The sequence below is a fragment of the Catharus ustulatus genome, chromosome 5, assembly GCF_009819885.2.
Source record: "Catharus ustulatus isolate bCatUst1 chromosome 5, bCatUst1.pri.v2, whole genome shotgun sequence".
NCBI lineage: Eukaryota > Metazoa > Chordata > Aves > Passeriformes > Turdidae > Catharus > Catharus ustulatus.
The window spans coordinates 4,001,130-4,013,869 of NC_046225.1; the positions used below are offsets into that span (position 1 = coordinate 4,001,130).

The 12,740-nt window shown below is 44.0% G+C and overlaps 1 protein-coding gene across 3 annotated transcripts in view; it reads right to left on the reverse strand.

Moving 5' to 3' along the window:
* Positions 1-9,412: 9,412 nt before the first annotated feature.
* Positions 9,413-12,740, reverse strand: part of TNIP3 (TNFAIP3 interacting protein 3) — a 46,809-nt gene continuing 43,481 nt past the window's right edge. For all 3 annotated transcript variants that reach the window (XM_033061449.1, XM_033061448.1, XM_033061447.1), the window contains one exon: positions 9,413-10,211. In XM_033061449.1, the coding sequence (XP_032917340.1) occupies positions 10,180-10,211 (32 nt within the window). In that variant the 3' untranslated portion in view covers positions 9,413-10,179. The remainder of the gene's footprint in view (positions 10,212-12,740) is intronic.

Below are 12,740 nucleotides of genomic sequence, written 5' to 3' on the forward strand. Positions count from 1 at the left end.
TATCCTCAGCTCTCATTTCAAGACTGAGACTTCTTCTCTTTTGGTCACCAGTGGCACCCAGGACTCCCAGGAAACTGGAATATGCAACTTACTGAATAGACAGAAAACAAAGAAATAAAGAGAAAAGGGAAATTATCACTCATTGACCAGTGATAACATTACTGGGAGAACCTGAAACACAGCAGAGCTAATATTTGATTCCCTGTCATTGCTGACAGGGAGCAATGAGGGAACAAACTTTTCTCCTCTGGGGAGCCCCAGGTCCATTTTCAAGGCCTGCACTACAGGCTCTAACAACACAAAGAGAGGTTAAATTAAAGAGGGCTTAAATTAAGCATGGTGCCACATCTGGCTACTTCAGAACTCAGAGCACACATCCAGCTCTGTTAAAGCACATATGCTCCTTTTTTCCTACCCAAGTGCATCCAGCAGCACTCAGCAATTAGCAGGGATGTTTTGTGTGCTGGCACTCACAGGCACACAGCAGAGGAGAGCTCCAGGCACTGACAGAGTGGGAATGGTTCTTCCAAAGGCATTACTGAAGGCAAGCTCATCCTGTATGATTTAGAATAAAAGCTCATCTCGCTGGTTTTTGTCTCACAGAGTGAAAAATAGCGTGAGGCAAGAGGCCCAGCTTTGTGCTGGCTGAAATTAAAGCCTGTTAAATATGAACGCGTTTTTTGGTTGGCTGGTGAGGCTGGTCTAACTCAGCCTCACCTTACCCCTAGATGTCTCCAGTGCCACCAGGATGGGTGGCAGGGAACAGAGGCATGTCTGTCTCATCAGGAGGTGCAATCAGTGGCATCCACTTGCTGTGTTTCCCATGCAGAACGTGACTTGTGGCCACCTCGGGCTGTGTGTGGAGCAGGGGCTGGACCTCAGCAGTGCCTGCACCACCCATGCTGAAGATAAGCACCATGTCCTCAAAGCCAGAGTGTTTATACTGCTCCCTGATGTATTGCTGGAGCAGTTTGATTACACAAGTAACAAATGGGCTTCTAAAGATGTGTTTTTTGAAGCACACGGCCGAGAGGTGACGCGCACACCAAAATTAGCGCGGCAATGATGTGTGGCTGGACCTCTGAATTCATGGATTACACCTTTGCAGACCCAGACATGCTTAATTCTGCTTTCTTTGCCACACTCCAAAGTTTTATTAGTTGTCTTCTAGGTAACTAAGTTTAAGGCTGAATACCTTTCCTTTCCACTCCCCAAATGTTTGCGTTTTTTTCTTTTTAATCCACTAAGGAAGTTTTCCACTGCTTTGATTTCACGTGGATTTAGTAACTAAGGGGGTGCAGTTATAATTCAGTGTGAGAAGCACACTAAGGGACAGATATATTTGAGGGGATGAGTGCTAAAACAGTTCTGCAAAATAAGACAGTAACAAGAAAATTAAAACATCAGTGAAAGCTCCAAGCACTTCTAGCTGCAAAAACATTTCCTTTTTCCACATCGTTAGCACTGAACGTTTCCTGTTACAAGCAAGAGCTTGGGAAGCCAGGCTTGCTCAACTCACCCCCTGTTACTGAAACAATCCAATAAAAAACAGGTCTATGTCCTATTTTCCCAGCTCCTGGCTGGAGTTTGATCCCTCAAACACGAGCTCCATCTGGTGGGCTTTCCCAAAAAGTCGGAGCATCCATCCAGCCCTCCCTGGGGCCAAATACACGTGTCCCGGCATGGGAATTCCAGCCATAACTTGCTTCAGGGGATTGATTTTGGTCCTGGGGTCAAAGCCAGAGGTACAAACAGTTTCAAGGAGAGCTCAGAGGACCGACCATCCAGCATCAGCCCTTTGCCACAGAGCTGGTCTTGCTTTGGAAATTGAAGCTGCTTCAGTCTCCTGAAGAAAGCACCCAGCACCCTCTGAGACATCTCTGGGGGTCCTGCACTGAAGGGCAAAACCTCTCATTGCCAAAACCATGTCTGCAGATGCTTTGGTTACCCAGTGGCATCTCAGATGGCACTAGGTGACTGTTTTTAATGGCAAAGAGAGCCAGGTGTGACACATGGCAAGCAGGGACAGCAGCCCCAATCCCACAGCATCCGCTCCAGCAACTGCACAGAGCTCCATCGATGGGAGACAGCACAGCTCAGGAAGGACAGAGTTCCCAAGTTTGCACTCCAGGATGTTATCAGAGTTTTAAATCCTCTCTTATAAAACCTGGTGTCCTGTGAAAGACATTTTGCTGTGTCTAAGTAGGACATCTCTTCTAAAGATCTATAATTGCTTCCCGTCTCAAGTGAAGAGATGATAAAGCCCAGTGCAGCAGATTACAAATTAATTGTAATAAATTGCATTGGCCAGGAAAGCAAAATTTAAAAACACACAAGATTGAAATGATAAAGAACACAATTATGCAAAGCTTCAAGCCCAACATCTTATGTAACTGCAGGAATTTGCCTCTGCCTCAAGAACACAGCGTGTGGGAACGCACGTAATCGCTTTGCCTTGGGAAGCGCTCGCTCCTGGTCCAGCCTCCCCAAACTGGGCAGGGGGAGCAGGATTCACATGGATACAGCCTCAGATGTGTGTGTGGAGGCCACAAGCCCCACTGGTGTGTCTGTTTTTTCATAGCATTCATATGCTGTGAGGAGCAAAAGGCACAACAAAGACAATTCCATTGATTTGCCATTCCCTGGTAGCCGAGCTATTCAAAGGAAGTTGTTTGCCACTCTGCTTTTTAGAAGGTGGGCAATTAGCAGAAAAAAATGCCAGAAGGAGCTGAGTGTCTGTGTGGTCCCCTGGAAAGCCCATGGGAGAGCTTGCCTCAAGACATCAAGAAATCTGTACAGAAGAGCTGACTACCAAAGGGCCAAGGAGGAATTGATGGGATACATTTAATTAATCTTTCCTGTCATTTTTACAACTCCAGCTGGAGTAACACAGGGAATCAACTGAATCAGAGAGCGTGGAAAGAGCACCCCTGAACTAAGGCTGGAAACACTTTTGTGGTGTTACTATTCCAAGTGGAATTGTTTGCTTATAGATAATTATTTTTCTCAGCACCAGCTTTAGGGTTTTTTGTACAAGCCAATGAAATATTTCTCAGCCCCAGTTTCTTCTCCCACTTCTCCACACAGAACTGGCATTAATGGTCTGTAAACACCCCAACAATCTGTTACATCTACCCCAAGGACAAGCCCCAGAAAACAGGGCCATCCCCTACCTGGCAATATCCCCAGTGTTGCTGAGAAAAAACCTTCCAGGGTTCCTTTCTAAGATCTGCCAGGGTTGGCTCAGCAAGGAGAAAAGGAAAGGAAACAGCATTTTAAACCCAGGCAAAAGCCAAATAGGAAACACACAGCTTAGGAGTCACTAATTTTCCCATCATCATCACAATATTTGAAGGCAGGGTAAGATGCAGTACATTGGTTTTCAAAAGGGATTTCACTCCTGTTAAAGAAGAAAGATGAAGCACTAAAGAGAGAGATGGCTTTAGCACCAGGCACTTCCTTAACATGCCCCACTTTTCCAGAGAAGGCAGAGTGGCTCTGTTCAGCCATCAAGGTGATGATGATGACCATGTCCACAAAAATCCCATTGCCAAATCCAGGGAAGACCAGCATCAAAGCACTTCAGCCTGGCATCAGTGATGACATTCCAATGTATTGATGGCATCAGCTGCCAGCTCATTTATCATGCACTAATTCCTAATGTTCTCCTGCTTTATTGACAGCTTTGCAGATTTCCTCTGGATTGGCCTGGATGTGGGTTACAAATGTCCCACAATTGACATGCTCATTCTCTCTAGAGCCAATGAAGTCACACACAAAGTTGTTTGAAGACCTTTAGGATCTCCAAGGCAGAGGTGAGTCTGTACAGCAGTGACTATATTTTGACACCCTCACTCAGACAAAATTCCCACTGATGAAAATGGTCAGGTTGGATTCCATCTTCTGAACATGCCCTGATTTTTACTTATACACAAACATGCACATGCTATCACAGTGTTGTAGCATACATCCCACATTTAGGTATTATGGCCCCTCAGAAAAACCTCACCAGCCTGCATCCTGCAGAGGCAGGGATGAGATCAAACAGGCCTGGCTCACTCAAGCTGGGTCTCCTGGGGACAGGTCCCACCTGGCTGAGGTCCTGTTTGCATTTTCTGATGTCCACCAAGCCCAGAGAACACACTGAGATTTCCTCGATCTTAAAGGGTCCCCTATCTTCCACCTGCCCATGTCTGGGAAACCAACACCCCTGGAACCTGCTGGCTTTGTACCAAATTTGACATTTCATAGGTCTCTCTGTGTTTAAATAGCCAGGAATGGTTTTTCAGGCTGGTCTAAAATCAGGTCATTTTGGACAAAACCTTTACTCTCAGCTGTCAGCACAGCTCTGACCTTCTCCATCCTGGTGGAGAAGCAGAGCAACAAGGCAGTTTCGTGAGCAGGGGAGACTGCTTTGGAGCCCAATTAAACTCTTCCAGTAAAATGGGAGTAGTCTTATAAAAGAGTAAATAAAACCCAATGGAAACAACTTCTCCCTCAGCAGAGGATAAACACAAAGCCTGCACTGAGAAAGCAAGCAGGGTGGCAGGGAGTGGGCTCTGCCAGCCCTGAGTGCATCACATCCAACAACTACCACAGGCAGAGCTGCTCAGCCTGGGAAGGCTTCAAAAATCAGCCCATGGTGAAGTTTGAACTCCAGGCTGAAGAGAAATCATTTTCTCTCACTACAGCACTCCCCCCTGGGGACACTGATTCTTCTTATGTGGCCAGGTTAAAAGTTTTAGCAACCTTGCTAAACCTCCAGGAGATTTCTCTCCTAGAGGGAAGAGCACGTGTAGGGATATATTTAGCTCTTACACTCAAACCTTCACAAGTGAACACTTGTTTTCTGTGTGTATAATAGAAATAGAAACATGCAAGTAAACACAGACTGTGCACAAACATCATCAGCTGAACACACAGGCCCTAGACCACCTGGAAGAGCTGAGGTTTTTCCTACACAGCAAGGAAAATCCGAGCAGTTTAGCAAAGCCAGACTCGGTCTGGGCTCTGCAGAGCCCTCCCTCTGGGGACTTCAGAGGCACAATGTCTGCACAATTTCAGGGGCTAATATGTCAAAGCTTAAAGTAGCCTGAAGAATTTAATGGGGATTTAGATGCCTGCAACTGAAATGCAGTATTTTTGAGAACAGTTGTCTGTTCTGGCATCTGCCCAGGAGTCATGAGCCATCCTGGCAGTGTCACACCCTCCCAGCACACACAACCTGAGGTGCAATGCCTGCAATCCTTTTCCTCTCAGAAGGAGCAAGGCTGACAGTTGTCACAAGCTGAAGCTGTTCCAAACCAAAATGAAACACTGCTTATAAACAGTAGTGGTGTTTACATACAGAAACTAAACAAATTTGGGCAAATAGGCTGAATGAATATGAGCAAACAAGGAACTCATATGGGATATTTCTTCCTCATTAATATCCTCCCCCTCCCTGGTACTACTCAGGTTTTTTGTTTGCATTTCCCACATCTCTTATCTGTGCTTTCAGATACAGAAAGCCACACAGCATGCCATAGCTTGAATGCTTGCATGCATCAAAGTGAAAATGCCTATTAATAAGGATTCAATTATTTGGAAAAAAGTTCCTGCCAGCACAGCAGCATTTTTCTAAGTTCTTTTCCAATGGGAATTTTGCTTTCTGCAAACCTCTTTTGACAAAAAAAAAGAAAGAAAACAAATTACAAATAGATGGTCTGCTGTGACTCCAAAGTGAAGGGCTGCAAAGAAATGAGCATGAAAAGCAGAACCTGTCACAAGCATCTGTGGAACAGCAGGAAGTTATGGCCAGCTTGTGACAGTAGCACTAAGACTCCACATGGGAATACTATTAAATTAACAGCACATTGAGATTAATTGCCTTTTTTTTTTCCTGGATATTTAATTTTTTTTTTTTCAGTTGCCCAACAGGTATCTTGTAATGCAGTGTGTTTGATTTGGTGGGGAGGTTTTCTGGTTTTGCAGCTCTTTCTGTATTTCCAAGTCCTGTGTTATTAACTTATCACCCAAGAATAGAAAAGCAGCTCCAGTGCTCTGACCCAACCACACCCAAATCCTCAGGGAAGTCAGATCTGTCTCTTCAGAAGTCATGGGCAGTGAGATAACAACATCACACACACACACACTTTGAATTTTAATTATCACTATTAAGGATTAGGAACAATCCCTGTGAGCAACAATTTTGCTGGCATTACTAAGCCAGACTCAAGCCTGCTTTTAGTTAACTGTAATGCAATATTCATGCCTCAAACCTGATTTTTAGCGAGTTCCCTTCCCTTCTGGAGCAAGTAAATCACTGGAGACTCCAAGTCCCCTCTTTGGCATCCCCACCCCTCACTTAATTCTTGACCACAGGGGAATTTTAACAGGGAATAAACTAATCCCTCTCTTGCTACTGCCAACATAAGAGAGTACTGTTGTTCCAGTTCAGAAGAGATCAGCTTTTCTCCTGTTAAGCTTTTCTTTCCCAAAAAAAAGCTGGAAATATGGGGAGATTGACTGCCCCTCCAAAGCTGCTTTAGTGCCTGAACAGGTCACTTACACAGAAAGAATTTTCTTTGAAATATCCTGGTGTCAATGAACATGATTTTCTGGTATCATTGCTAATCCCCTCCATTCCATAACTAGTATTGTTTCTCCTGACATTATTTCTACAGATTCCATGCTGGGGCATGACTATAAAGGACAGTTGTCTTTTTATCCTTCAGAAAAGTGCAGTTTTTCCTAACTTTTAGCATAGGGAAATAACCTGGCTGGTGCTTTGTGCCTAACCTTAAGTGAGAGTTTTAAGTGACAGCTATAAGTAATCAAAGAGAGAGCTGGTTTGGTGAATAACTTGCAAAGAAGCTCTGCATGTGCCAGCCCTGCAGGGTAATGCCCTTGTTTTAAATGGATTAACGTGGGATTAACATGACCAACAGCTGACACACAGGATGCCTGAACACAGGAAGGCACAACATGAAAACTTCCTCCAAGAAAATTAAAACATCTCTCTCTCTTCTCCCAGCTAAACCAAGCAACTCAACGAAAGGAACCACCCAGATGACAAAAAGGCCAACAAAGGAGCTTTACCATTCACCAGAGCTGTCCCAGCCCTGCTCCACTCACCTCTGCCAGCCCATGGCCAGCGTGGGCCTTGGGCTCTCACAAAAGCAGCCCTTGGACAGGAAGCACCTGGGTGCTGCCCTTTTATAGGGCAGGTGGAAACAGGGCTGCTGCTGCTCTAAGTGAAAACACAGCATTAACCAGCATCCTGGCTCCTGGGGGGAAAGTGTTTTATTAATCAGAAAAATGCTTTCCACCCCGTGGTGTCTCACAGACCTTTCAACTCGCATCTGCACAAATCAGAGAAATTCTTCTGTCATTCTCACAACGGTTAAAACACAAAAACCATTTTTACACTTCAGGATTATTGTTTCTTAAATAAGAGAGAAATTTAACCTGATTAGAATTACCTTCTCAGCTCAGCACAGGGTCATATGGGCAAGGTAGAATTTCCAGGGTACATTCCCTATCCATGGGAGGCTGAGATTGCTTGACCAAAAGGCATGGTTAGACACCACCTGCTTTACCTCATTCTGTTCCAGAGTACTGAAAGAGAGAGAGGGATGGAGATGAGGAATGTTGGGCACCCCATAATCCTGATTCCCCAGAAACTGCTGTCATGACTGAGCAATGACTGGTAGGAAGTTGGGTGGATGATGGGAAAATAAAGAAGTGCAAGTCTTTGGGTGTGAGGAGTCAGAGCCAAAGGGTACAGAGCATTATTTCACCCACAGCATTCACCATGTATTTCTAATTCTACTGTTTATACAATTCATTTCATCTGAGAAGAAAATATTTTCATGGGTGGCATGTCCTTGCTATAATTCATGAGACTAAACAAAACATTTTTCTCCACAGGAGGGAAAAAAAAAAAAAAGGAAAGAAAGGGAAAAAAATTCCCCAAAGACCCCAAGCTTTTAAGGGAGAATTGGGAGTGTTGATATCCAGTTCTGCCACAGCTGAGGAAGGAAAAAATCCCTGCTACGAACACTATGGTTGATTTTAACTAAAATAACTCACCCCCTCGGAGTTGCCTGGGTCACTGCAGAAAGTGTTTGAGCCTGACAATGCTAATTCAGACAGATGACAGCACCTGCATTGGGGGAACATACATCATTCCAAGAAAATCATGCGGAAAAGCAACTTCCAGGCATTTCATGTGCATTTTAAAAGACACAAACTCTCTATCATCCAACACCAGGAATACCCCACGCTTGGCGTGAGCCAAAGTTTCCAGTCTTGTGCCCACATGAAAAGCCTGTGACTATAAAGATAGCCCAGCAAACACCATTTTCTCCCAGTGAATAGCTGTTCAGTCATCCCTTTGGGCCAGCTAATGCTGTCAGATAATGAGTTCAGCAGCAGGAATGGCTGGGGTGAACGGAGCGCGGTGGGCGCTCCCAGAGCGAGCGCACAGAGCGCGTCTGTTCGGGGCATTGCGGCGCTCGGAGCGCGGGGTGCTCTGCCCGATCACCTGCTGGGAGCTCCCATTCACTGAGGTTACATTCTAATTGGATTTTCCGAAGGCAGTGCATTAGCATTTTCCATGATCTCACCCTTATTAGCCAGATCGCTGATCAGGAGGAGCGCGGCGATGTTGTGCGCTGGTTACATTATCGCTGCCGCAGTGTCTGCGAGCCAGCTCCCAATTCAGGCAGAGATAAAAACTCCCCTCTCTGCAGCACAGACTTGGGAGTCTATTGTGGAGCTAAGGTTGCAGTCAAACTCCAATTTTCAATAGTTCACCAAAAAACAACTCCTCTCCAGAGGCTGCCTGGCTCAGCGCTTTGCTCCTGCCCTTCCTGAGTCCGTGCTAGAAGTTGGAATGTCACTTCTTTCATCCCTGTTGGCAGAAGCAGAATTGCCCTACAATGCAAAAGCAGAGGAATCCTTTCCCATGGACTGTCCCCCATTGAGTCCAGAATCAAATGCTGGACATGTTTAATCCTGTAAGGTGATTATTTCTATGCACAGGCCTTGGGATATTGAAAGGAATGGAAATACCTGTTCCATAAGCAGAAATGGCACATGCAGGCAGTCTTCTTTCTTCTTTGACTCTTTCTTCCCACAGCTCAAAAAAACTGTTTGAATCAGAACTTAAATCCACATTAAATACTCCTGAGCTACCAGGAAAGTAGGCAGGACATCTCATGATCTGCCAAATTCTGTTTCTTCTTTCAGGCAGGGTCCCAGCAGATTTAGACACCTGTTTCTCAACAGCAGCCTTCTTAAAAATCTGAAAGGAAGAGACAATCTTGCACATAGATTACCAAGTAATGCTTGCTGGACACTCCTCTAGCAAAATTTTCTGAAAAAAAAAATTAATTGTCTAAATACAATTTCACTTACAAAGCCAGGTTTTATTCTTGGTTAGAGGTTACATGATGATGTTTAAAATCATTACAAGAATAATTTGGAAATATAAAGCCATATTCACTGAGAAGTTAAACTCATTCCGTATTTCTACTAAAATTCTTGCAATACAAATAAGTACACACAGAAAAAAAAATCCCTGTGATTATGTTTTATATGAAATTCTAGAGTCAAAACAAAAGGAGATCTGAGTTGGACTCAAAAAGGGGAAGTGGGCACCTTTTACCTGGCCTGGCATTGGTGGTACCCTGATTACAACTACACAGAGGGGTTTAAACAGTGAAGCAGAATTCCCTTCCACCAACCAAGCAAAGACAGAATTCAAAGTGATTTATCAACAAATCATTCCCTGGAATCAAATAAAAACCCTCATAATTCCCAAACAACAACAACAACAAAAATCACACCACTACTGGGCTTGTAAGCTCTTGAATTCAAACCAGATGTGACAGTCTGAATCCCCAGCAAGAAGTGCATCTCTTCTCATCAGGCTTTTAAAGAGATTCTCACAAGGCAGCACAAACAGCATCTCCAGAACAAAGGGCAGTACGGCTTCCCAGCAGAGTTTAACTGGATCCTGAGGATCACCAGCCTGGATGAGCTGCTTTTCTATTGTCCTTGCAGGGATTTTACCAGACATAAATCACATGCACTGAAGAGATAAGGGGTAAAAAAACCCAGAAGAAAACAGAATAATGAAGTTGCAGGAGTCCCTTGCAGCCTTTGGTTTACACTTCTCCAGGCCGGAGGCTGTCAGCGATGGGCTCCCTTCTCCAGGGAGGAATCTGCAAAAGCAAAAATCAATGGGAATTATTGTGACATTGAAAAATATAATTCACTTAGGGGTAATTTTCCTCTATTTTGTAACACTTTCACACACAAACCCCCAAAGCCAACACTGTGCTTCATTACAAGACTGTAATCAAACCAATGCAAGTGGCAGCAGCAGTGAAGAAGTCAAAGAGAGTGGGGATATCAGAGTGTTCCAGGAGTCTCTGTCTCAACTTTGCTCTAATCCTGATGGTTGATGCAGAGCAAACAGTAGGGTCTAATGGCTTTAAGCTCCCCTGTAAAATCTTTCCAGACTTCTAAAAAGATCAGCTGACATTCAGCAGTGCTCACAGGTGTACACTGGCATTAGGTGCACCCAAAAGAGGGAATAATTAGGTGGTAGCACCCATGGCTAAACAGGTGTCTGTGGCCCAAAAATGTGTCTGATGGTAACTCACTCAAGCTAGGAAAATAAAACAAAATTGAAGAAAGGAAATAGGCTATTACTGGTGCAACACATACTTCCTGAAGCTTCAAAAGGTTTGGAAATGCTATAACCCATCTCTAGCAGCACAAGCACAAATGTACCCAGTATTTCACTTAAAGAGAAACATTAGCAATGATGAATCCTGATCTGTTGGCTCATTGAAATAAAATGATCAAATCTTGCAGCTGTTTAAATCACATCTCCTGTTCCTCTTCCCATGAGACTTTTCTGCCTGGTATTCTGAAGAACTACAACAATTCTGTGATCTTCAGCTCAAGCTGACTTTTAAAAGCACCTTAACTACACATGTTCTGGAGTTAGGAATCAGAAGTGTGCTAATGGCCTTTTTGCAGTAGCAGAAATGGAGTTGTATCAGTAAAAATGCTGAAAATAATCCCATTTTCATTCCCAATGGGGATGGCAAGCTGCTAATTAAATCTGTCTTGACTACTTGGAAGCACTGATAATTTCTCATGTAATGTATGCACTGAGGACAGGCTAATACCAAAAACGTTAAGGGTCTGGGATTTTTTCCAGGAAAATTAAGATGGCAATTAATTGAATTTTTTTTCCTGTCTGGTTTTTACTGAAGACCTCCACAAATCCATTTTTTTCAGTTTTTCGTATTTTCCCCCCTCTCCCTACAGATGTTATTATTTTCAGTGGCAAACCCCACACTTCTCCCTCCTCTTCTTCCAATTAGTTGCAATTATAACAACATTAGCAGCAAATTAGGTGCCTTGAGGGCAAAAATCTGGGAAGCAGCAGAGGGTGTGTGGAAAGGAAGAGGAGATGAGACTATAATGGAAGTAAATGGGCACATCCACGTGCTCATCTGGGCACCCTGAGGGCTGTGCTCTGCCAAGATGAGGAGGTGACCAGCTGCTCCCACAAGCCTCCAGAGCTGCCCCTGGAGAGGGAAGCAAAAGGCTCCATTTGGGCTTCTCCCCGTGCCTGGCATCACTGGATCCAACATAAAACCACCCAGCTCAGGCTGGAGAAACCCACTGGTTGTATCTGATGTTCTGCAGAGGTAACTGGGGTCCTTAAATGCACCTAACTAGGAATCTTTCTGCCGAGGAAAGAAATGCAGTAGGATTAAGTGTGGAAGTGGAAAAGGCAAGATGTGCCAGCAATTGCAGCATGCAAAAGGGTTCTTGCTCTGAGTAGGCTTTGGAGCAATAAACCTTTTTTCCAGAGAATTTTGCATTAAAAATCTGGGTCCAGGGAAAGCCTCCAAGATCAAGCTCTTTTTTACAACTGTCTTTTCAATTTTGCACAGTTGGATAAGGAAGTCAGTCACACTGCTTGCCAAATAAAGTGACATTAAGTACATTTGCTGGAAATCTTTCTGCCTTCATCCTTAAAAATTAAAAAAAACCCAAACACAAATCAACCACAAAAACCAGAGTCACATAACCAAGAACAAAAAGGTCAGGAACTGACATCAGGAGTGTGCCAGAGCACAGAGAGACTGAGGAGCTAAAGTTCCTCCAACAAGGCAAGGCTGGGAGAATTTAAACACAATTTAGGATTAAGACTAAGGTACATGGGGAGGGATCAATCCCAAAGGTGGGAAAGGAGAGTTATTCTCTTGGAAATACATTGCCAGTGCAGTAAGGAAATCTCATCATCTTCCTTAATCTCTGTCCTGTATCCCCTACATTTCCACTTTGCTTCTCCTTTATTGTGACCTTAAAGGAAACACCTTTGCTTTTTTGGAAGACAAGCTGAACTCTGTTATGAGTTATCTGAGGTTCTAAGCAGTTTTTTGAGGGTTGGGGATTTTATTTGCTCTCATTTTGCCTACCCTATTCCCTTCATCCTTTTCTATCTTCTGATGAATTCATTCCCAGTTTATTAGAAAGGGCTCAAATCCAAAAGTGCCAGAACCAAACCATCACAGAACCATAACAGCTCAGTTCTGGACACAACATTGCATAGGTGATCCTCTGCCACTACCAAAACACATCTCTGGGGAACATAACAGTCTGGAGAACAAACCTCAGAAAACAGCATCAAATAGTGTTCATCACATTTCTGTAGCAAAGAGTTG